The sequence below is a fragment of the Zosterops lateralis genome (genome assembly GCF_965231275.1).
Source record: "Zosterops lateralis genome assembly, chromosome: 2".
Lineage (NCBI taxonomy): Eukaryota > Metazoa > Chordata > Aves > Passeriformes > Zosteropidae > Zosterops > Zosterops lateralis.
Genome location: NC_139763.1, coordinates 88,868,976 through 88,890,992, shown reverse-complemented (window position 1 = coordinate 88,890,992; position 22,017 = coordinate 88,868,976). Strand labels below are relative to the sequence as shown.

General features: G+C 41.2%; 3 protein-coding genes and 1 pseudogene across 4 annotated transcripts; all 4 read right to left on the bottom strand.

Annotated features, from left to right (window-relative positions):
- Positions 1-204: 204 nt before the first annotated feature.
- Positions 205-1,137, bottom strand: LOC310921956 (taste receptor type 2 member 40-like; the record flags this gene model as incomplete). The annotated part of the gene is made up of 1 exon (XM_083882220.1): positions 205-1,137. The coding sequence occupies one exon, from the start codon at positions 1,135-1,137 to the stop codon at positions 205-207; it is 933 nt and encodes a 310-aa protein (XP_083738346.1).
- A 2,098-nt stretch (positions 1,138-3,235) lies between these two features.
- On the bottom strand, positions 3,236-4,007 carry LOC310906199 (taste receptor type 2 member 40-like; the record flags this gene model as incomplete). The annotated part of the gene is given in 2 exon segments (XM_083855260.1): positions 3,236-3,686; positions 3,688-4,007. Coding segments are annotated over 2 exon segments (771 nt in total).
- Positions 4,008-6,984: 2,977 nt separating this feature from the next.
- Positions 6,985-7,917, bottom strand: LOC310923891 (taste receptor type 2 member 40-like; annotated as a pseudogene). Its single transcript has one exon. The product of its transcript is annotated as a taste receptor type 2 member 40-like (transcript).
- Positions 7,918-10,020: 2,103 nt separating this feature from the next.
- LOC310923892 (taste receptor type 2 member 40-like) lies at positions 10,021-10,953 on the bottom strand (the record flags this gene model as incomplete). Its single annotated transcript, XM_083884751.1, has 1 exon — positions 10,021-10,953. The coding sequence occupies one exon, from the start codon at positions 10,951-10,953 to the stop codon at positions 10,021-10,023; it is 933 nt and encodes a 310-aa protein (XP_083740877.1).
- Positions 10,954-22,017: the final 11,064 nt, after the last annotated feature.

The window sequence follows — 22,017 nt, the reverse complement described above, 5'->3', positions numbered from 1 at the left end:
GAAAGTACCACAGATAGTAGACAATTTATGCAAGTTTTCATATCAAGACAAACAACTAAGTAAAGCAAATTCCCACCTTCTTCATGACTACAGATCAAGGGTTTAATATGCGCTTTCCGGAATCTATTATATTTCAAAGTTCTGATGACTTCACCTTAGTTCATTTGGATCACAAACACAGAGCCCAGACTCAGCCTTTTTCTTTTACATGGATGCAGTTCTGACATGACAGTTAATGTGGTGCCAAATCCTAGCTGGCAGCTCTCGAAATTTTGGATTGCTCCAAATTAAGACCAAGGTGTGTCCTGTAGGACAAGCAGCTAATACAGCTACACAGATAGATTCCTCATCACTTAAAGGCAAAAAATCACTGTACAAGAGGAGAAGCAAACAAATAAAATATATAACGGAAAGGATGAGGAAGTAACAGACTGACTTGATGGCACTGATATGGGCCTCTAAGCTGGGATCCCTGAAGCCACTTGCATTATTTTGCATCCGTCTGGTGTGTATCCACAGAGACCGAATCAGCAGGATACTTGAAACAACAGATAGTATTAAAGGCATACCCATACCAGCACTAGAGAGAATTAATACACTCAAATTGTCTTTCCTTGTGGTTCTCATTGCTGAAGAGTTTGTCTTGGATGAAGGAGCTGTGAAGTTTTCTGGTACCCCGTAGTCATCCCAGGCGAAGGGAATTGCAGCTATGATGGAGCAGAGCCATGATGTGAGCAGCATCCAGGGCACCAACCTGGCAATTCTTTGCTTCAGCCAGATGAAGAAAGACTGTGTAAAACTGGCAACCTTGATACAATAGAAGACACTTAGCCAGGCTCCAAACCAGAGACCAGAGCAGTTTAAAAATGTATACACTCTATTGGAAACTCCTAATATATTTTCCTCACAATTGGAGCATTTCTTCAAAATATTAATGAGCAAATCCAGTATATTCCAGAAGCGCAAAATGAATCTGGATGAACTCAGCGAGATCACAATCATATCATATGGGGGCAATGTTTTGGTCTTAATGCAGCTCGATGAACAGGTAGCCAAGATAATTCCATTTCCTAGAATTCCTGTCAGGGATTCAATTATAGCAATTGATAAAAACAGAAGAGCAGAAGATGTGACCATTGCAGCACAAGCCTTGAAAGTATTACTTGGCTTCTTCTAGGCTCCTGAAAGCCTCAGTTTTGCCAGACACTGCCGATCCCAAAGAGCTGTTACAGGCGCCTTCTCACCTATTTATCTCAGGGCCAGAAGTACCCTAATGTCATTTAATATTTCTACTATTTTACATGTTGTTTTGGTGTTGATGTCTCAGCTGATTTGTCTGAGCATGCAAATTGGGTCCAGATTCAATTACATAGGTTTCATTTTGGTGAAAGGATATGCACTGGAAGGGTTATGGAGCAGGTGGATTGTGGTGTTTACAAATGTGGGTTTCCACTCCGGTGTTGGTGATATCCTGCTTTACATGCCTAGATTTGCTTTTTCTATCTGATGCTTTAATGGCTCCCTTTCTTGCATTGTGTTCTCTCCAGGGTTTACGAGCCATAGTTGCCATGGCCTCTTCTAATGCTGGGGTAGCTTTTTTCTGCATCAGATATTTTCAAATTTCTGCTGCAAAGATGATTATCATCATTTTTCTGTGTGTGTGTAGAGAGAGTTAAGCATTACAATCATCCAGAAGATCACAGGGATTTTGTGGCTTGTGTATATAATGCTTGTTACATATCTTTCTATTCATGTGACAATAGTTAATTAGCTGGTCATTTACAGATGGAGAGGACTTCCTTAAGACTGACCATAAGAGATGTTTTCCAACATTTTGGTCAGCTTTGCGTCTTAGATCCACAAATGCATGTTAATGAACCGGTAATTGGAAAAAGAGCTTTGGATGAAAGATGCACTTCAAGAGGCAGGAAAACAGCACAGGGACCGCTGTGGAATCTGATGTTCATGAGGAAAGTGTAATAATGGGACATTAACCGAATGGTGTGAGAGCAGCTGTTCAGGGTGTCCCTGCTGAGCAGCCGTGTGCCTCTGAGCTCAGCCAGGAGCAGGAGAGCACACAGGGATTGTGGGCTGAGCACAGCCCACGTGTTTTGCTTGTTGGTGTGGTGAGAGAGCTCTGAGGTTTGCTCCTGAGAGCCAGTGAGGGGAGAGCAGGGAAGGGCAGAGGATGGACCAACCCTCCCAACACTGAGGGTGTCTGATGGTGCTGAGCTGGGAACCAGCATGGTGACAATGCAGGGTGCTGGCAGTGGCATGTCAGGGTGTCACTGCCGTGTGCTGCATTTTCTGCATGTCTGTTCAATGGCATGAACAGTGTTCATGGAAGACACTGCTGTCACCTGTGCCACACTTTCTCTCATGAGCGGTAGGAACACTCCAACACAAATTATCCTTTGACTTGGTATTTTTTTAAAGATTAAAAGAATAGAATTCATACATAAACTCAGATCAATTACAGGTACATTGCCTCATACAAATTGACAACATCCACACCAGATACATTGAATCAGGATGGGCTCAGTGAACACAAGGCTGAAGTCACAAATGTTTCTGTGTCAATGCCTGTAAAGGTGTTTAAGATCCCAGTGCAGCTGAAAAGGGTCACAAAGCTCCAATTCTGATGTAACAATAATGCAGTGACACAGATCACTCTTTCAGCAAGAGGAGGAAACTCCAAACGCCACGTCATTCTATCCTGAACCATACTGGAATCTTATGGACATCCTTAGAATCAACAAATATTTTTATACGGTTTAACCAGAGTCAAAAATGATCAATGAGATATTTTGAAACTATTAGAGAATTCCTTGGCATCCTCATTAGGAGATTTAGTAATGAGAACCACCATTCAAGCCTTATCTTCACAGAATGTGACTATGCCTGTGCTTAACCTGGTCTGTTCCACTTGTATTATGAATTGTAACTTAAAGCATGCCGAGAGATTACATTCTAGTCAGCCTTGGCCCAGTTTTTCTGCTGTGTTAGAGAATCTGTGGTGATTTCCAAGGAAAGTACCACAGATAGTAGATAATTTATGCAAATTTTCATAACAAGACTAACAACCCAGTATAGCATATTCCTCCCTTTTTCATGGGTGCAGATCACGTCGCTAAGCTCCTCATTCCAGCATCTATTATTTATAGTTCAGGTGATTTCAGTTTAATGTATTTGTATCAAAACTAGGCTAAACCAATGTCTTTTACATGGATGCAGTTCAGACATGAGAGTTAATGTGGTGCCAAATCCTAGCTGGCAGCTCTTGAAATTTTGGATTGCTCCAAATTAAGACCAAGGTGTGTCCTGCAGGACAGGCAGCCATTAAAACTATACAGATTGAGTCTCCATTGCTTACAATTGGAAAAACTTTGAGTAGAATGAGAAGCACACAAATAAAATATATAATGTAAAGGATGAGGAAGGAACCGACTGACTTGATGGCACTGATATGGGCCTCTAAGCTGGGATCCCTGAAGCCACTTGCATTATTTTGCATCCGTCTGGTGTGTATCCACAGAGACCGAATCAGCAGGATACTTGAAACAACAGACAGTATTAAAGGCATACCTATACCAGCACTAGAGAGAATTAATACACCCAAATTGTCTTTCCTTATGGTTCTCATTGCTGAAGAGTTTGTCATTGGTGAAGGAGCTGTGAAGTCTTCCGCTCCCGTAGTTATCCCAGGCAAGGGGAACTGCAGCAATGATGGAGCAGAGCCATGATGTGAGCAGCATCCAGGGCACCAACCTGGCAATTCTTTGCTTCAGCCAGATGAAGAAAGACTGTGTAAAACTGGCAACCTTGATACAATAGAAGACACTTAGCCAGCCAAACCAGAGACTGGAGTAGTTCAGAATTGCAAAAATTATCTTGGCAGCTGTCAACAAGATTTCTGTATCAAAGAATGGTTCATAAAATATTTTCATTAATAAATCCAGTGTAGTCCAGGAATGCAAAATGAATCTGGATGAACTCAGTGAGATCATGATCATATTATATGAGGACCATGATTTACTCCCAATACAGCTCGATGAACAGGTAGCCAAGATAATTCCAGTTCCTAGAATTCCTGCCAGAGATTCAATTATAGCAATTGATAGACAAACAAGAGCAAAAGATGGCAACATTTTAACCCAAGAGGTCAGAGTTATTACTCAACTTCACCCGAGCACCAGAAAGCTTCAGATTTGTCAGGCAATGCCAATCTCAAAGAACTGTTACAGGCACATTCTCACCTATTTATCTCAGGGCCAGAAGTACCCTAATGTCATTTAATATTTCTAATATTTTACATGTTGTTTTGGTGTTGATGTCTCAGCTGATTTGTCTGAGCATGCAAATTGGGTCCAGATTCAATTACATAGGTTTCATTTTGGTGAAAGGATATGCACTGGAAGGATTATGGAGCAGGTGGATTGTGGTGTTTACAAATGTGGGTTTCCACTCCGGTGTTGGTGATATCCTGCTTTACATGCCTAGATTTGCTTTTTCTATCTCAGGCCTTAATGGCTCCCTTTCTTGCATTGTGTTCTCTCCAGGGTTTATGAGCCATAGTTGCCATGGCCTCTTCTAATGCTGGGGTAACTCTTTTCCTTATCAGATGTTTTGAAATTTCTGCTGCAAAGAGGATTATCATTTTTTTTTGTGTGTATGTGTGGAGTGATTTAAGCATTATAATAATCCAGAAGAACACAGGAATTTAGTAGATTGTGTATGAAATGAGTATCATAAATAATTTCATAGGTAATTAGCTGGTCAGTCGCAGACAGGAATGTCTTTAAGAAGACTGACCCTATGATGTACCTTCCAATATTTCTGTGTAGTGGGTTTGGTTCACTTGTCTGAGTCACCATTTATGTGGTGGTTTCATGTTCGCCGAATTTTGTTTGCCAACTGGGAGGTAGGATTTTGGGATAAAAAAATTACATGAATGTAATTTGCTGGCAGGAAAGAGTTGAAGTTTGCTCAGGCACGTGGTGGTCATGTGATCTCCACCTGGCATTAGCCAGGATTTCCAAAAGCCTCGGGAATGGGAGAAGAAAGTCAGGCCAGCAGATCTCAGAGCAGCCCGGCTGATGGAAGGCTCCTTGCCCCCACCCCTCGGTCTCCTTCAGGGTGGGCCCAGCTCGGAGCGGCTGCAGGCTCTGCTCCCCCAGCTGGGGGAAAGGGGCCAGGCCTCGGGCCAGCTCCCTGCCCACAGAGGGAGCGGAAGGGGGTTTCACAGCTGCTAAAAAACTGATCTGGGCCGGGGGCACATCATCCACTCCCCCGGCCCAGGAATCACCGGGCCAGGCGGGCCCCCCGTGAAAGGCCCAGGCCCGGGCTGGAAGTCCATCCTGGCCGCCTCCAAAGGAGAGAGCGGGATTGCCTTATCTCCTGCGGAGGTTGAAAGAAAGAGAGTGATCCCAGCCTTCCTTCTAGCTTTTAAGGCTGTGTAACCCAGAGGTGTTGTATACCTGTACCTAACTGGCTAATTTGTATGCCAGTTTCAAAGGAAATCACAAATTGCTCCCTGACATCTGTGCTGAATCAACACATTCTCTCAGCTTCCCCTCTTAGATTTCCAAATGCATAATAACAAACTGGTAACTCCTTGATTTAATTCTATGGAAAGAGAGCTTTGGAGGGAAGATGCATTTCAAGAGGCAGGGAAACAGCACAGGGATCGCTTTGGAATCTCTGATGTAGGAGGAATGTGGAATAATGGGACATCAGCCAAATGGTGTGAGAGCAGCTGTTCAGGGTGTCCCTGCTGAGCAGCCGTGTGCCTCTGAGCTCAGCCAGGAGCAGGAGAGCACACAGGGATTGTGGGCTGAGCACAGCCCACGAGTTTGGCTTGTTGGTGTGGTGAGAGAGCTCTGAGGTTTGCTCCTGAGGGCCGGTGAGGGGAGAGCAGGGAAGGGCAGAGGATGGACCAACCCTCCCAACACTGAGGGTGTCTGATGGTGCTGAGCTGGGAACCAGCACGGTGACAATGCAGGGTGCTGGCAGTGGCATGTCAGGGTGTCACTGCCGTGTGCTGCATTTTCTGCATGTCTGTTCAATGGCATGAACAGTGTTCATGGAAGACACTGCTGTCACCTGTGCCACACTTTCTGTCATGAGTGGAAGGAACACTCCAACACAAATTATCCTTTGACTTGGTATTTTTTTAAGATTAAAAGAATACAATTCATGCACAGACTCAGATCAATTACAGGTACATTGCTTCATACAGATTGACAACATCCACACCAGATACATTGAATCAGGATGGGCTTAGTGAACACAAGGCTGAAGTCACAAATGTTTCTGTGTCAATGCCTGTAAAGGTATTTAAGATCCCAGTGCAGCTGAAAAGGGTCACAAAGCTCCAATTCTGATATAACAATAATGCAGTGACACAGATCACTCTTTCAGCAAGAGGAGGAAACTCCAAAGGCCATGTCATTCTTTCCTGAACCATACTGGAATCTTGTAGACATCCTTAGAATCCACAAATGTTTTTATACAGTTTAACCAGAGTCAAAAATGATCAATGAGATATTTTGAAACTATTAGAGAAGAATTCCTTGGCATCCTCATTAGGAGCTTTTAGTAATGAGAACCATCATTCCAGCCTTATATTCACAGAATGTGACCATGCCTTTGCTTAACCTGGTCGGTTCTAAATGTATTATGAATTGTAACTTAAAGCATGTTGAGACATTACATTCTAGTCAGCCTTGGCCAGTCAGCACAGTCTTTCTGCTGTGTTAGAGAATCTGTGGTGATTTCCAAAGAAAGTACCACAGATAGTAGACAATTTATGCAAGTTTTCATAACAAGACTAAAAACTAAGTAAAGCAAATTTCTGGCTTACTCATGACTACAGATCAAGGGCTTAATATGGGCTTTCCAGAATCCTTATATTTCATAGATCTGATGACATCACCTGAGTTCATTTGGATCTCAAACACAGAGCCCAGACTCAGCCATTTTCTTTTACATGGATGCAGTTCTGACATGACAGTTAATGTGGTGCCAAATCCTAGCTGGCATCTCTCGAAATTTTGGATTGCTCCAAATTAAGACCAAGGTGTGTCCTGTAGGACAGGCAGCCATTAAGACTATACAGATCAGTTCTCCACTGCTTAAAGATGGAAAAACTTTCAGTACAATGACGAGCACACAAATAAAATATATAATGTAAAGGATGAGGAAGTAACAGACTGACTTGATGGCACTGATATGGGCCTCTAAGCTGGGATCCCTGAAGCCACTTGCATTATTTTGCATCCGTCTGGTGTGTATCCACAGAGACCGAATCAGCAGGATATTTGAAACAACAGACAGTATTAAAGGCATACCTATACCAGCATTAGAGAGAATTAATACACCCAAATTGTCTTTCCTTGTGCTTCTCATTGCTGAAGAGTTTGTCATTGGTGAAGGAGCTGTGAAGTTTTCCTCTACCCCGTAGTCATCTCAGGCAAAGGGAATTGCAGCTATGATGGAGCAGAGCCATGATGTGAGCAGCATCCAGGGCACCAACCTGGCAATTCTTTGCTTCAGCCAGATGAAGAAAGACTGTGTAAAACTGGCAACCTTGATACAATAGAAGACACTTAGCCAGCCACCAAACCAGGGGCTGGAGTAGTTCAGAAATGCAAAAATTATCTTGGCCGTTGTCAGCAATTTTTCTGTATCAAAGAATGGTTCATAAAATATAGCCATTAGGAATCCCAGTGTAGTCCAGGAGTGCAAAATTAATCTAGATGAACTCAGTGAGATCATGATCATATCATATGAGGACCATGTTTTGCTCCTAATGCAGCTCAGTGAACAGGTAGCCAAGATAATTCCAGTTCCTAGAATTCCTGCCAGGGATTCAATTACAGCAATTGATAGACAAACAAGAGCAAAAGATGGCAGCATTGTAACTCAAGAGCTCAGAGGTATTACTCAACTTCACCTGGGCACCAGAAAGCTTCAGATTTGCCTGGCACTGCAGGCTCCTGTGTGCTGTTATGGGCAATGCTCACCTATTTATCTGAGGGACAGAAGTACCCTAATGTCATTTAATATTTCTACTATTTTACATGTTGTTTTGGTGTTGATGTCTCAGCAGATGTGTCTAAGCATGCAAATTGGGTCAAGATTCAATTACATAGGTTTCAGTTTGGTGAAAGGATATGCACTGGAAGGGTTATGGAGCAGGTGAACTGTGGCGTTTACAAATGTGGGTTTCCACTCCGGTGTTGGTGATATCCTGCTTTACATGCCTAGATTTGCTTTTTCTATCTGAGGCCTTAATGGCTCCCGTTCTTGCATTGTGTTCTCTTCAGGGTTTATGAGCCATAGTTGCAAAGGCCTCTTCTAATGCTGGGGTAGCTCTTTTCTGTATCAGATGTTTTGAAATTTCTCCTGCAAAGAGGATTATCATCTTCTTCTTTTGTGTGTGTGGAGAGATTTAAGCATTATAATCATCCAGAAGATCATAGGGATTTAGTATACTCTGTATGAAATAAGTATCATAGATAATTTTATCCATATGACAAGAGTTAATTAACTGGTCAGTTGCAGACAGGAATGTCTTCAACAAGACAGGTCCAATGATGTACCTTCCAAGATTTTTGTCGGCTTTCTCTCTTTGATTTCCACACACATCCTAACAAACTGGTAACTCCTTGATTTAATTCTATGGAAAGAGAGCTTTGGAGGGAAGATGCATTTCAAGAGGCAGGAAAAGAGCAAAGGGACAGCTTTGGAATCTGATGTGGATGAGGAAAGTGTAATAATGGGACATCAACCGAATGATGTGAGAGCAGCTGTTCAGGGTGTCCCTGCTGAGCAGCCGTGTGCCTGGGAGCTCAGCCAGGAGCAGGAGAACACACAGGGATTGTGGGCTGAGCACAGCCCACGAGTTTGGCTTGTTGGTGTGGTGAGAGAGCTCTGAGGTTTGCTCCTGAGGGCCGGTGAGGGGAGAGCAGGGAAGGGCAGATGATGGACCAACCCTCCCAACACTGAGGGTGTCTGATGGTGCTGAGCTGGGAACCAGCACGGTGACAATGCAGGGTGCTGGCAGTGGCATGTCAGGGTGTCACTGCTGTGTGCTGCATTTTCTGCATGTCTGTTCAATGGCATGAACAGTGTTCATGGAAGACACTGCTGTCACCTGTACCTCACTTTCTGTTATGAGGTGAAGAAAGACTGGAACACAAGTTACCCTTTGACTTGATATTTTTTAAAGTTTAAAAGAATACAATTCATGCACAGACTCAGATCAATTACAGGTACATTGCTTCATACAGGTTGACAACATCCACACCAGATACATTGAATCAGGATGGGCTTAGTGAACACAAGGCTGAAGTCATGAATGTTTCTGTGTCAATGCCTATGAAGGTATTTAAGATCCCAGTGCAGCTGAAAAGGGTCACAAAGCTCCACTTCTGATGTAACAATAATCCAGTGACACAGATCACTCTTTCAGCAAGAGGAGGAAACTCCAAATGCCATGTCATTCTTTCCTGAACCATACTGGCATCTTGTAGACATCCTTAGAATCCACAAATATTTTTATACAGTTTAACCAGAGTCAAAAATGATCAATGAGATATTTTGAAACTACTAGAGAACAATTCCTTGGCATCCTCATTAGGAGCTTTTAGTAATGAGAACCATCATTCCAGCCTTATATTCACAGAATGTGACCATACCTGTGCTTAACCTGGTCTGTTCTAAATGTATTATGAATTGTAACTTAAAGCATGCCGAGAGATTACATTCTAGTCAGCCTTGGCCCAGTTTTTCTGCTGTGTTAGAGAATCTGTGGTGATTTCCAAGGAAAGTACCACAGATAGAAGACAAGTTACACAGTTATTCATAAGAAGATCCAAAACCAAGTAAAGCAAATTCCCACCTTTTTCATGGGTGCAGATCACGTCACTAATCTCCTCATTCCAGCATCTATTATTTATAGTTCAGATGATTTCAGTTTAATTCATTTGTATCTAAACTAGGCTAAGCCATTTTCTTTTACATGGATGCAGTTCTGACATGAGAGTTAATGTGGTGCCAAATCCTAGCTGGCAGCTCTTGAAATTTTGGATTGCTCCAAATTAAGACCAAGGTGTGTCCTGCAGGACAGGCAGCCATTAAAACTACACAGATCAGTTCTCCATTGCTTAAAGGTGGAAAAGCATTGAATAAGATGACAAGCACACAAATAAAATATATAACGTAAAGGATGAGGAAGGAACCGACTGACTTGATGGCACTGATATGGGCCTCTAAGCTGGGATCCCTGAAGCCACTTGCATTATTTTGCATCCGTCTGGTGTGTATCCACAGAGACCGAATCAGCAGGATACTTGAAACAACAGACAGCATTAAAGGCATAACTATACCAGCATTAGAGAGAATTACTACACCCAAATTTTCTTTCCTTGTGGTTCTCATTGCTGAAGAGTTTGTCTTGGAAGAAAGAGCAGTGAAGTTTTCCTCTACCCCGTAGTCTTCCCAGGCGAAGGGAATTGCAGCTATGATGGAGCAGAGCCATGATGTGAGCAGCATCCAGGGCACCAACCTGGCAATCCTTTGCTTCAGCCAGACGAAGAAAGACTGTGTAAAACTGGCAACCTTGATACAATAGAAGACACTTAGCCAGCCACCAAACCAGAGGCTGGAGTAGTTCAGAAATGTAAAAATTACCTTGGAAACTACATACACGTTTTCTTTATAATAGGAGGGTTCATAAAATATACTCATGAAGAAATCCAGTGTAGTCCAGGAATGCAAAATGAATCTAGATGAACTCAGTGAGATCATGATCATATCATATGGGGGCAATGTTTTGCTCCCAATGCAGCTCCATGAACAGGTAGCCAAGATAATTCCAGTTCCTAGAATTCCTGCCAGGGATTCAATTATAGCAATTGATAGACAAACAAGAGCAAAAGATGTGGCCATTGCAATCTGTTTGCAGTTATTCAGCTTCTACTGGGCCCCTGAAAGCTTTGGAGCTGTCAGGCAATGCCAATCCTTATGTGCTGTTGTGGCCAATGATCACCTATTTATCTCAGGGGCAGAAGTACCCTAATGTCATTTAATATTTCTACTATTTTACATGTTGTTTTGGTGTTGATGTCTCAGCTGATTTGTGTAAGCATGCAAATTGGGTCCAGATTCAATTACATAGGTTTCAGTTTGGTGAAGGTATTTGAATTGGAATGGTTATGGAACAGCTCAGCTGGGTTTTTAGAACTGCAGGTTTCCACTCCAGTGTCTGATGTCCTGCTTTACAAGCCTAATTTTTTTTTTTTTTTAATACCTAACTTCTTAATCTCTCTCTGTCCTGCACTGTCCTGTCTTCTTAGTTTATGAGAGTAATCTCTGTGGCTCTTCTAGTACTGGGGCCAGTCCTTGTCTTTATGAGATGTATTCAAATATTTGCTAATAAGCTTAGTGGGCATATAACAGCCAATCAAGGTCAACCCACCAGAGATATAAAGAATTTTCATGGTCTCTCACCCGTCTTTGCACAGTATTATAAAGGTTCTAGTGTTTCAAGGTCCTGCTTTTATGAAATGAACTAAATCGATATCCTGTAGCAGCTTTTGCAGGTCTGGCTCCAGTTTCTTTGCTGTAATAATTCATCTGTGGACATTGCAGTGAAAGAATTCAAGGTGTAGTTCTGACTACAAAACCTTACCGCACAATCCTTCTCTTATGCCAGTCAAAGCAGCTGTTGCACCGGTCTTTACACTTACACAGCTCTTCTAGAAAACATTTTTATTAAAGAAATAATTTATTGTTGACAATACATCTTCTGTGATAAATCTTCCCTTCAGTGGCTTACAGAAGGTAGATCTCAATTTATTTCACTATTGAAACAGAATTTGTCAAATACCTTAATCTGAGGCATTTTAGAAACTTTTGTTCTTTCATCCATCCACTCAGGAATCCTCTTCCACTATGTAATTTTTTGCTGATACTTGTCTCTTCAAACCTTCAGCAGTATTTTCTATGTGTCTTCTGACAGTGTTTGCTGCAAAGGAATGCATTTTAGTTTGCTGCTCTACTGCTTTCTGTGTATTACCACAGCCACTTTTACCTTTTCTGGCAGGAAGAATAAGTGTTTCCCTGGTGCTATGTGACATTTTGTCTTTTGCTGTGAAGCAAGAAACCTCAAAGGAGGTTTGTCATTTGTCATTAGGTTTGGTGAAATTTTGTAAAGTACTGAGTTGAATGTCACAAGACTTGAAACACTGCTGAAAAAATTGTAGAGGTTTGTCTTCATGCTCTGGATTTTCAGTGTCTTGCTAATTCTGATGGCTTCATAGTGACATTAGCTAAATTTTCAAAGCATTCTCAAAATAAAATTTTCAAGTACTTCCTGTCCATGTGATCTGCATGGCCAACTGTGTGCTTGAGTAGTCTGACTGTATGTGCTTGTGTGTGTTTCTATAGATTGCAGGATGGTACAATCATAGAATGGTGCAGTGGTTTTATGTTCACTTCTGTTTCTGTTTGCCAAATTTAGTGTAGTGGTTTGAGTGTCTTTTCTGGTGTGAGATAGGATTAAGAGAAAAAGGCAAAACAGGCCTAATTTAAAGGTTACAAATATCGTTTTATGAACACACACCAAAAAGAGAAAAAAAACCAAAAAACCAAAACCAAATGAAACTTCCCTTCTCCCACCACAAAATGTTAACTTTCCCACAAACAATGCAAAGAGGCAAAACTCAGAACTCTAGGTCAGTACCACCTATAAAATAGTCTGTCATTCAGTCTTTAGAGAGAGAGAAGTCTCTCCTGGTTTTTTTTGGTAATTTTCCACAAGAGAAACAGTCTGCTTGTGGCTTTCAACTCTCACAAAAGCAGCCTGCCCAGGAGCTTCTGCAGGTGTAGACCTCCCATATCACACAGCCTTTCCCATGACTACATGTGGGCTGTGGACTCACACACATACTGGGGGTGTCACCTTTTAAAGATGGACAACTCCAAAGGCAACAGATTCTTCATCTTAGGGAACAGATATCTTCTCACTTCTTCACGGGTCCAGAGGCCTTCTTATTTCTCTCTGTTCAAACATCTCATGGGATCACCAGATCACAGTTTCTAATTCAATATTCACTTCATAAATCAAAGATACTGTTGCTCAAAAACCTACAAATCTAAATAATCATCCCCCTAATTCATATTGTCCGTGATTTGAAGGAATACTCTACCATATTCATGTTACAATCTGTTACCACAACTCATAGGAGATTTTCAGCTTAGGATCGATGCAACTTGTCATCTCTTTCACTTAAGGGGTCACTCTTCCTTTACTGACTTTGATATCTTCATATTGTCTTTTTACATATCTCCAGTTTGGCCTTTTCTCTTTCTCTGAGAAGGCATAGAATTTTAGAAAGTTTCAATCTGTGTCAGGAAAGAGTTAAAACATTCTCACCCAGGCAGATGGTCAGCTCATCTCTGCCAGGGAGCAGCCTCAAGGATTTTCAAAAGGCGCTGGGATGGGTGAAGACAACTCAGGCCGAGAGATCTCGGAGAAGCCTGGTTGGTAAATGTCTCCTGCTTCCACCCCTCGGTCTCATCCGGGGTGGCCCAGCGTGGAGCAGCTATCAGAGGCTGCAGGCTCTCCTTTCTCGCTGTCAGCTTCCACTGGACCCAGCCATAGCCTGGCCCTCTCCGCCATGGCCCCTGGCCAGCGCTGCTGAGCTGCAGCCTTCCCTCTCCCCGCCAGCAGACAGAGGGAAAAGGGGCTCAGCTGGCCCGGGCCGCTCTCCTGTGCACAGCAGCTCCTGGAGACCCTTCTGGGCCCGGCCATGCCACCCGCGGTGTCACCTGGTGCCGCCCTGGAGTGGGGCCACTGCTGCCCATAGTGTTACCTGGCAGCCCGCTGGACAGAAGAGGAAATCCCCAGGCTTCCCGGGCTGATTTTAAGCCTGTGTGCCCAGAGGTGTATTATCTGTATTTAATTGGCCAATCTGGCCATCAGTCTTAAAAGTCAATCACTAATTGGTTTTAACTATCCATGCTAAACCAACACAAATGGTTTGGATTGGAAGGCATCTTACAGATCATCTAGTTCCAAACTCCCCATCACAGGCAGGGATACCCACCCAAGGAATATGTGCTCAGCCTCACTCCCTAGGTTGACTTCAAGGAAACAGAAACATAGCATCCACACATCATCAGGATAATGGATTCACTCACTTGTAGCAATATGGCCCGTACATGACAGAATCCAATTAAGTAGAATAGCGATATCTATAGCAAAATAGAGACTGCTCTAAACAAGTATTGTAAAGACCATCTCTGCTGGAGATGTTTTAACAGGATAGGTTAGACATTTAATGAAATTATGTAACAATGAAACAACGTCTGTCACTAGTTATTAACACACTACAGTACCCTCCTGATGTTGTACTGAGACATTAATTTTGAAGAATTAAGGACTTTAGTTAAACTAGATATTGCTGAGGTAAGATAGATAAACTTTCCTTTGTTAACAGAAGCTGAATTTAAGGAACTGATGAATCATGAGGCCTGTCAACTTATGTTTGTGTATTCTGACTAATCAATAGACTCCAAGAATACAATACAATCATAAATCAAATAGTCCTGGAAAAACAGGATTCAGTTGTCACGCAACACTAAATGGCTAAAAAGTCAAAGAAAAGAAGACCCATCTTACTTCATCATTTTGGGACCCCACCCCATAAAAAGGACCACCAACTCATTTCAGAGAACGAACTACCCATGCTTAATGGCTTTTTGGCTAATTACCATACAAAGTGGGGAATGGGATGTACCAGAGTTATGAATATGCATTTGTGTTTTGGGTACTCAATACTCCTGTACATAAAAAGACCCTGTGATTATCTGTGAATTGTGTGTGTGTATTTGGGAGCGATCCCGCACGCTGCCCGATGTCGTAATAAACATACATTTTTTGACTTTAAACTGTTAGAGAGTCTTTGTCCGTCATAGTTGGATATTGGTATTAGATCAATATCCATATTTTTTAATAATTCAGTCCAATTCAGTACAATGGGACACAGTTTGCAGTCAGCAAACTGCTTACAGAAATAAGTCAAAATTTAGATTTGACTGGTTATTAGTAAATTGCAATTTATCCTGTTTGCAACAAACTACAGAACCTGCAATTGTTTCATGCAACTTTATATTATCCTGGTAACCCACACAAGGGAATGACCTTTGTTTTCATGGCTCAGAGACTCAGGGTGGCTCATATGCCTCTACTCACTGCAGACCTCAAAAGCCAGGCCAAGCCTATGCCATCTGGCAATGGGCTGACAATCTGAGTGACACTGCTGCCATTTCAGCTGCTGGATTTGATTCTGCTGCTGTATTTAGAGTTATGCTCATGAATTATCCAGAAAGTACTGGACCAATCTTTTTGTCCAGGAAGGGTTAAAGGAAGCTGCTAATGAGTAAGTAATTCCTTCACCCTGCAAAAAATGACTGTCCAGTTCCTGGGATCATATTGTGCTTTGCACTTTGGTGGAACAGCAGGAAGTGACACATGTTGACCTGAAAAGGGTCAGTTTAAGGTTCTATGTAGTGATCTCATGCCTGTCACTGTCACCATATCACATTCTGGAATCCAACACCTGAGAAGAAGGTGCTTCATTGGATTTTGCAGCCTTACTCTCTCTATGCTGATTGTCAGGCACCCAGTCTGAGTCCATGGTGCAGATGGAAGCAAAAGTCTCTCAGGCCATCTTCCAGAATGCCTACCCCTGAGTCAAAATCAACAACAGAGATTCAGATGAGTTCTAGCTGAACCTGAACATCCCATCCTCATGGAGTCAACTAACAAAGTACATATATATCCCCATACACAGTTTATAGAAAGGCTGCTATAGAAGCCTAGTAGTCAACTATTTCAAAAGCTGCTCAACATCCTCTAAGCTCACAGGGAGAATTATGGTTGAAGCATAAATTACAATGACCATGTCAAGGAGCAGCAGGAGGAGCTGTTCCATAAGGAAAGGAGATCCAAAAAGTCAGCATCACCACAAGACGGGCAAGCACAGGACTGTCAAGCATGCAGTCCCACCTCCTATGGGCAAGGATAGCAGAGAAGCTCTGTGATGGGGCAGCCAGCAGTCCAGTCCTATCAGATGTGTCCATAGTGATAAGACATGTCCAAGATCAAAGCAGTAATTCCAGTCTGTATGCCAGAACCACTATCCAGGTCAGCTAGGCAGATGGAAAGACCCAGGCAAAGCTGCAGCACAGCTTAGAGAGAGAGCAAGGGTAAGCACCCAGTTTAGAAGCAGCCCCTGAAAGGAGAGGGGGCTTAGCCCTACTGAGGCTTCTCCCAGCAATTTGTTTTAAGGTCAGTCAGCTGTGCTATGGAAGTTGGCTCTGAAACTCAGCCGTCAAAACCCCAAAAGCAGTCAGAGCCTCTAACCATATTCACCATAGCAGTAGCTGGGAACTTTATCAATGAGTCCATCCCAGTACCACCTTTTTATTGTCTGGTGGTAAAATGGATTATATCAGCAGTATTCAACACAAGTAAATTCCAAGGGCATGACAAAGAAATCAGAATTAACTACCACAGTAGATGGGTAGGTAAGTACATAAGGTAGTTCAGTAAATGTCTAGAGAATAAGTATACAGTGTACAGCACTCTGGTTTACTAGGACCACAGCCAGTAGATTAAGGAAAGTGATTATTTTCCTCCACACTTTTTAAGGTGGTATCTGGAATATTGCATCCTGTATTTGGGGGGAAAATTTATTTTTCTGGTGACTGGACACTACAAAATTTACACATAGCACCAGCCTTAGGCTGACCAAAATTTTGGAAGACAGATTCAGAATTCAAAATCATTTTGGCAAGTTGGTGGTACAGTCTGATAAAATATGGACAAATGCCTACAGATATGAATAAAGACACGCATATATAAATTTGTGAAGAAAGCTGTAATAAAAATGAATACCATGCTGGGATATGCAACCAAAAGTTTTTGTTTGTTGTATAAATGAAGGCATTGTACTCTTGTATGTAGCTCTAATAAAGTTGTGTTGCAGAACTATAAAAATTGGAAGCAACACACTTTTTTTAGTTTAGAAAGAAGAAATCTGCAAAAGGGCTAACAAACATGCAAAAATAACTCTGAAGATACAGGAATAAACTTCTTTTAAAGTGCATTATGGAGAGGGCAAGGAGTGGCTGGTTTCATACTTACAAAGCCAGATAATTTTTACAATTAGTGTTAAAACTTAGAGGAAAAAAGTCATGTAGATTTTCATTGCAAACTTTTTAAAAGGGTTTGAACAAAAAGCTGCAGGAGTGTTACAGGGAAAACTGATCCTGCCTTGCAGAAGTGAATGAAAGCAAAGCCTATTCATCCAACTATATAGAAATCTACTAAAATTACATTTGTTTCCATTTCATCATTCTGGGAGAAAATCTTTTCCAGATAATATGGCTGTTTGTTGAACCAAAGTGTTCGATACTTAATAATACCTCATAGTCATACAGGAAATTATTTAGTTCAATTCAAAATATGCCACGTTGCTGGGCAAATGCAAACGTCATTTTACAGATGCACTGGCAAGTTACCTGATGACTCAAAACCACATATGACAACAGAATCAAAGATAAAAATGAAACTTGAAGTCTCCAGAATCCTGAGTTTAAACTTTAATTTCTGAAACATAGTGCAATAACTGGAGATACTGAGGAGGCTGAAAAGGGTAAGAAGAGGAGACATGCAATGAAATTGTGCTGGAAATACAGAAGAAAGAATGTGAAGGTTTTGCTCAGGAGAGATGAGGTAATTTTGATATTTTTTTAATATGTCAGCCTTTGATTTCACAAGCATTACTTTGTGATATTGCAAAGTATATGAAGAGTTTTAGTATCTAAGTTGAATGTAAACCACAAATGGTGACAGCAGATTTAGGGGCTGAACCAAAGAGAACTTTTGTGACTGACGATACTCCACTGTCTAGTCCACAGGTGTAACTAATGGTAGATATTATGGATGTACTTCTAACAAAAAAATACTTAAAAACAATGTCTTGCTGATACTTTCTATAATATTTTGAATGACCATGAAGTTCATATAGTTTCAAATTAGGCTGTACGTGCTATGTTTTCATATAGTTTCTTGTTGCAGCATTTTGAGACATAAATCTGAGTTGTGGTGAAGTGCCTATTGCATTGTAACATGATTTAAGTGATTCTGGACCAGAAGAATGTTATCTATGTGTGAAATATAAACAATCCTGCTTGATATACCCATAACCTCTGAAATTCAAGGCCAATTTCACCTCACACATTGGCACACATCGGCACCCATCATTTAGGTTATAAGGCTTTGTTCTATTTTTCAGTCACCAAACATAGCAATTAGGCTGAGTTTTCCATAAGTAGGTACAACTCCACATCTCCACACCAATTAGTCTTTCATCTGAATTATATCTGTAGGGCTATTATAGTAAAGCACAGGAAATAGCTTTTATATTATGAAATTCACCACTTTTGATTATGTTGCATATTAAAGGGTATTTTTAGTATAGTCATTTTTCAGATTAAGAACAGGGTTTTACAGGAAACATCCCTTTAAATCAGCCTGTAAGCAATTGTAAAAAACAAAGCAGATAGCAAACACTTTAAAGAGCTATGGAAAATTATTTTCTAGGATGTATTTTGGAAGGTGGTGCCCTGCGAAGGAGCAAGAACAGGGTTGGTATATACTCAATTCTAAGAGGAGCCCTCTGGCAGTCTGCTGGACTCAGATACTTCATTTGCCTTAGCATGCCTCCTCAGTAGAAGGCTGTGTGGCTGCTTATTCAGGGATTATGCTTTTATTATTTTTTGCTCTCCTTAAATAAATGCCTCAGAGGCTAGGACTTGCTTTTCTGAATGGAAAACTATGCCTCATGGGTGTTTTGGAATGGTTTCACAGTGAATGTCTGAATGCATAAAAAGATATATAACTGCAAAAATCTTTTTTTTTTTTTTTTTTAATCAGTCTTTACCCTGTTGCAGAGAAAAAAAAATCAAGTTCTCACTCGTACAGTAACTACAAAAGAACTGCAAAATCTTTAACGATAGCCTGAAGTGATATTCTAATTATGCTATTTATTCTTAGAGGTTATGCCCAATAAAGCAACTAATGAGATATTAAAGTAACACAGAAAACAATACAAGACATTGATGTAGGATAGAGTTATGACCAGGGAACCTCATGTACATTCATGTAGGACAGGGAAAAATAAGGTGGTTTTAGTTTCAACTTTAGTGTTTTCGCCATTCTTATTTTCACTTCTTCTCCTGTCTAATCTTCTCTACCCACCTACCCTTCATTCTTGGACTTTCCTTTCCTAGTACCTGAAACCAACCCCTGTCATCAAGGATATCCTGTCTTTCCTGTCATCAAGGATGCCCTTCCTGTCTACCTCCCAGTTCACGTTATCTTGTATCCATTCTATCCACTTGGATGCCAGATTTGAGTATAGCCTTCCTTATGGATGGACTGATGGACAGTTTGAAAGGCTCACAACAGGTCAGGCCATTCTTCATTTTTCCCCCCTTGTCTTCAACAAATTCATCCAGGTGACTGAATTGCCACACATTGAGCTAACCTGTGGTTACAAACTTTGGTCTCTCCCCTTCTTCCAGCCTCCTCTGAACCTGAAGTCTATTAACTGGTGGTTGTGGTTAGAAGTATTAATGCCTTCTCTGGTCTTTTTTTCCTGAATAAAGATGTCCCAGAAATCTGGAAAGACAGGTTCCCCAGGGAGGTGGTGGATGGCCCCTCACTAGAAGTGTTCAAGGCCTGGACAGAAATTAAACAACCTGACCATGGTGGGATGGTTGAACTGGGTGATTTTTAACAGGTCCCTTCCAACCAAGGCATTTTGTGAGTCTTTGAGTTTGTGTACTGATGGACTGATGCTAGATGAGAGAGCAAGTTTTTGGTCGTTAAAAGGGTGAAAAGTTGCCATCTACATATGTGACTGAGAGTGTCTGAGAGCACTTTTGCCCCAAAAGGGATCCCTCTCTGTCACCTCCTGCGGGGCAGTTAGAACACTCTGCTAGATCTCTGACTGACAGCTCCAACTGTGGGCTGTTTAAATTGAATTTATCCTGTCATCAGTCCTCCAATCTACAATAGAATATTATGGCTCTCAGGCTGTCCTGCTTCCAGTTTTCTGAACTTCTTTAGTGAAGGAACAAGTGCTACGGTGTTCTGATGTTTTCAGACCAAAGTTGTGCTTTTGATGGTTACCAAAATTGTTACTAACCTTTAGCAGACAGTCTTTCATATAAAGGAGATTTTCTTTCATGTTGTTTTAATCCACAAGTCACAGTGCTCAGTGGTGGTATCACCAGGGACCATTTGAAGTAGAAGAGCTTGAGTTAAAGAAGCTGGTTTTTTTTAAACCTAAGTGCAGTCTCTTTGTAAGTGATACCCTTTTCACAAGAGTTTTTAAGATGGCCAGTGACATTAACATTGCCTCACCATGTTTTTCCAATGCTCTTTTTGAAAGAGAAATCTTTTGTGCAGTCTGTGAGACATATATATTTTGGAAGGTTGAAGATGGAATCTCAATCCATGAATCAAAGCTTCACTCTACCAAACTGTTGCAGTAGAATTTACTATTCACATGATGTATAAGATCAAAGTGCCAATTCAATTTCACTTCAGGACAGATATTAGGAAAACAATTTACTGAAATGTGTTTTTAATTCCAAACCATTTGAAATACTAACCATTTAAAATTACCGTAAGAAATACATGCAAATCATCTGTCAAATGCACATCAACACACTTAATAGTTCATATTTCTTTGAATCATATGTCTAATTAATTCTAAGAGGTATCTAAAAGATAATTGCTGTTAAACATTTTTATGCAAAACAGCTGGAAGGCATGTCAAACACGATTATTTTTTTCAATGTGCTGTTTGGTGTTAGATTTGGAAGAAGCTAATGCACTGTATAGAGAAGAGAAAGTGTCACAGAGAAAAAAGCCAGAGGTTTTCTTACTAATTTGTGCAGTCAAGGGAGCAGAGCTGTCATATGTGCCTTGAAGATAAGAAGGGAATGAGTTGATAAGGATTACTTGTGACGTCTTCTCCCTCCCTGCCCTCCCTCCCCCAAGCCCCTCTTCCTGCTTCTGTAATTAGAAAAAAAATTACAGAGAAACTTTTTGTCTTTGCTTTCTGTAGGTGATAAAAGTGTCTTCAAAGAAACCTACATGCTAGTAGGAAAAAACAACATCACCATTTTCATGTATACATGAATACTTCACACATTCAGCTCTCAACATGCCCAAAGCTCTACAGGTTGTATATTCAAAACCCCATCAGTATGTCTACAGTGCCATCATGCAATTCCCTCCAAGGCAGAGCTTTTTCAAGGTTTAAATACATATACAGACTGTCACTTTCAGACAGAAGGTGCCACTGTCCTGTGATACATAATCTGAAAGAAATTTCCAGATCCGATTGGTGATGTGGAAAATGTAAGATATGCTTCACTGCCTTATTGCTACCAGATGCAAATATGCTCTGTCCTTACCCTGACAGATGCAAGAAACTCTGCTTTAAAACTTACATAACTACTGTGTCTGACTTACTTTGCAACAGCTAATAACCACAGCCAAACAGATTTTTTCTGAAGTGTGGATCATATAATTTCAGATAAAATATGCCTTATACCTGGATATCTCAGACCACAGTCACAGAGACGGCATCTACGTGGAATAAATCTACATTCTTTCTGAAGAGATACACAAATTTTGGAATAAATATTTCTCTCCATAACAGCTCAACTTTCCTACTGAATTACTTAACAAACTCAAAACCCAATGTCCACTACAGCAGAATGCTACTCAGGAGCATACTTTTCCAACAGTATCCAGAATCCAACAATAATGTCTATTAGATAATATATAATGTTACTATGGTATATAATGCCTTCAGAGAAGAAATATCACCACCGCACTAGATCTTGCAAGGCAGCTTTCTC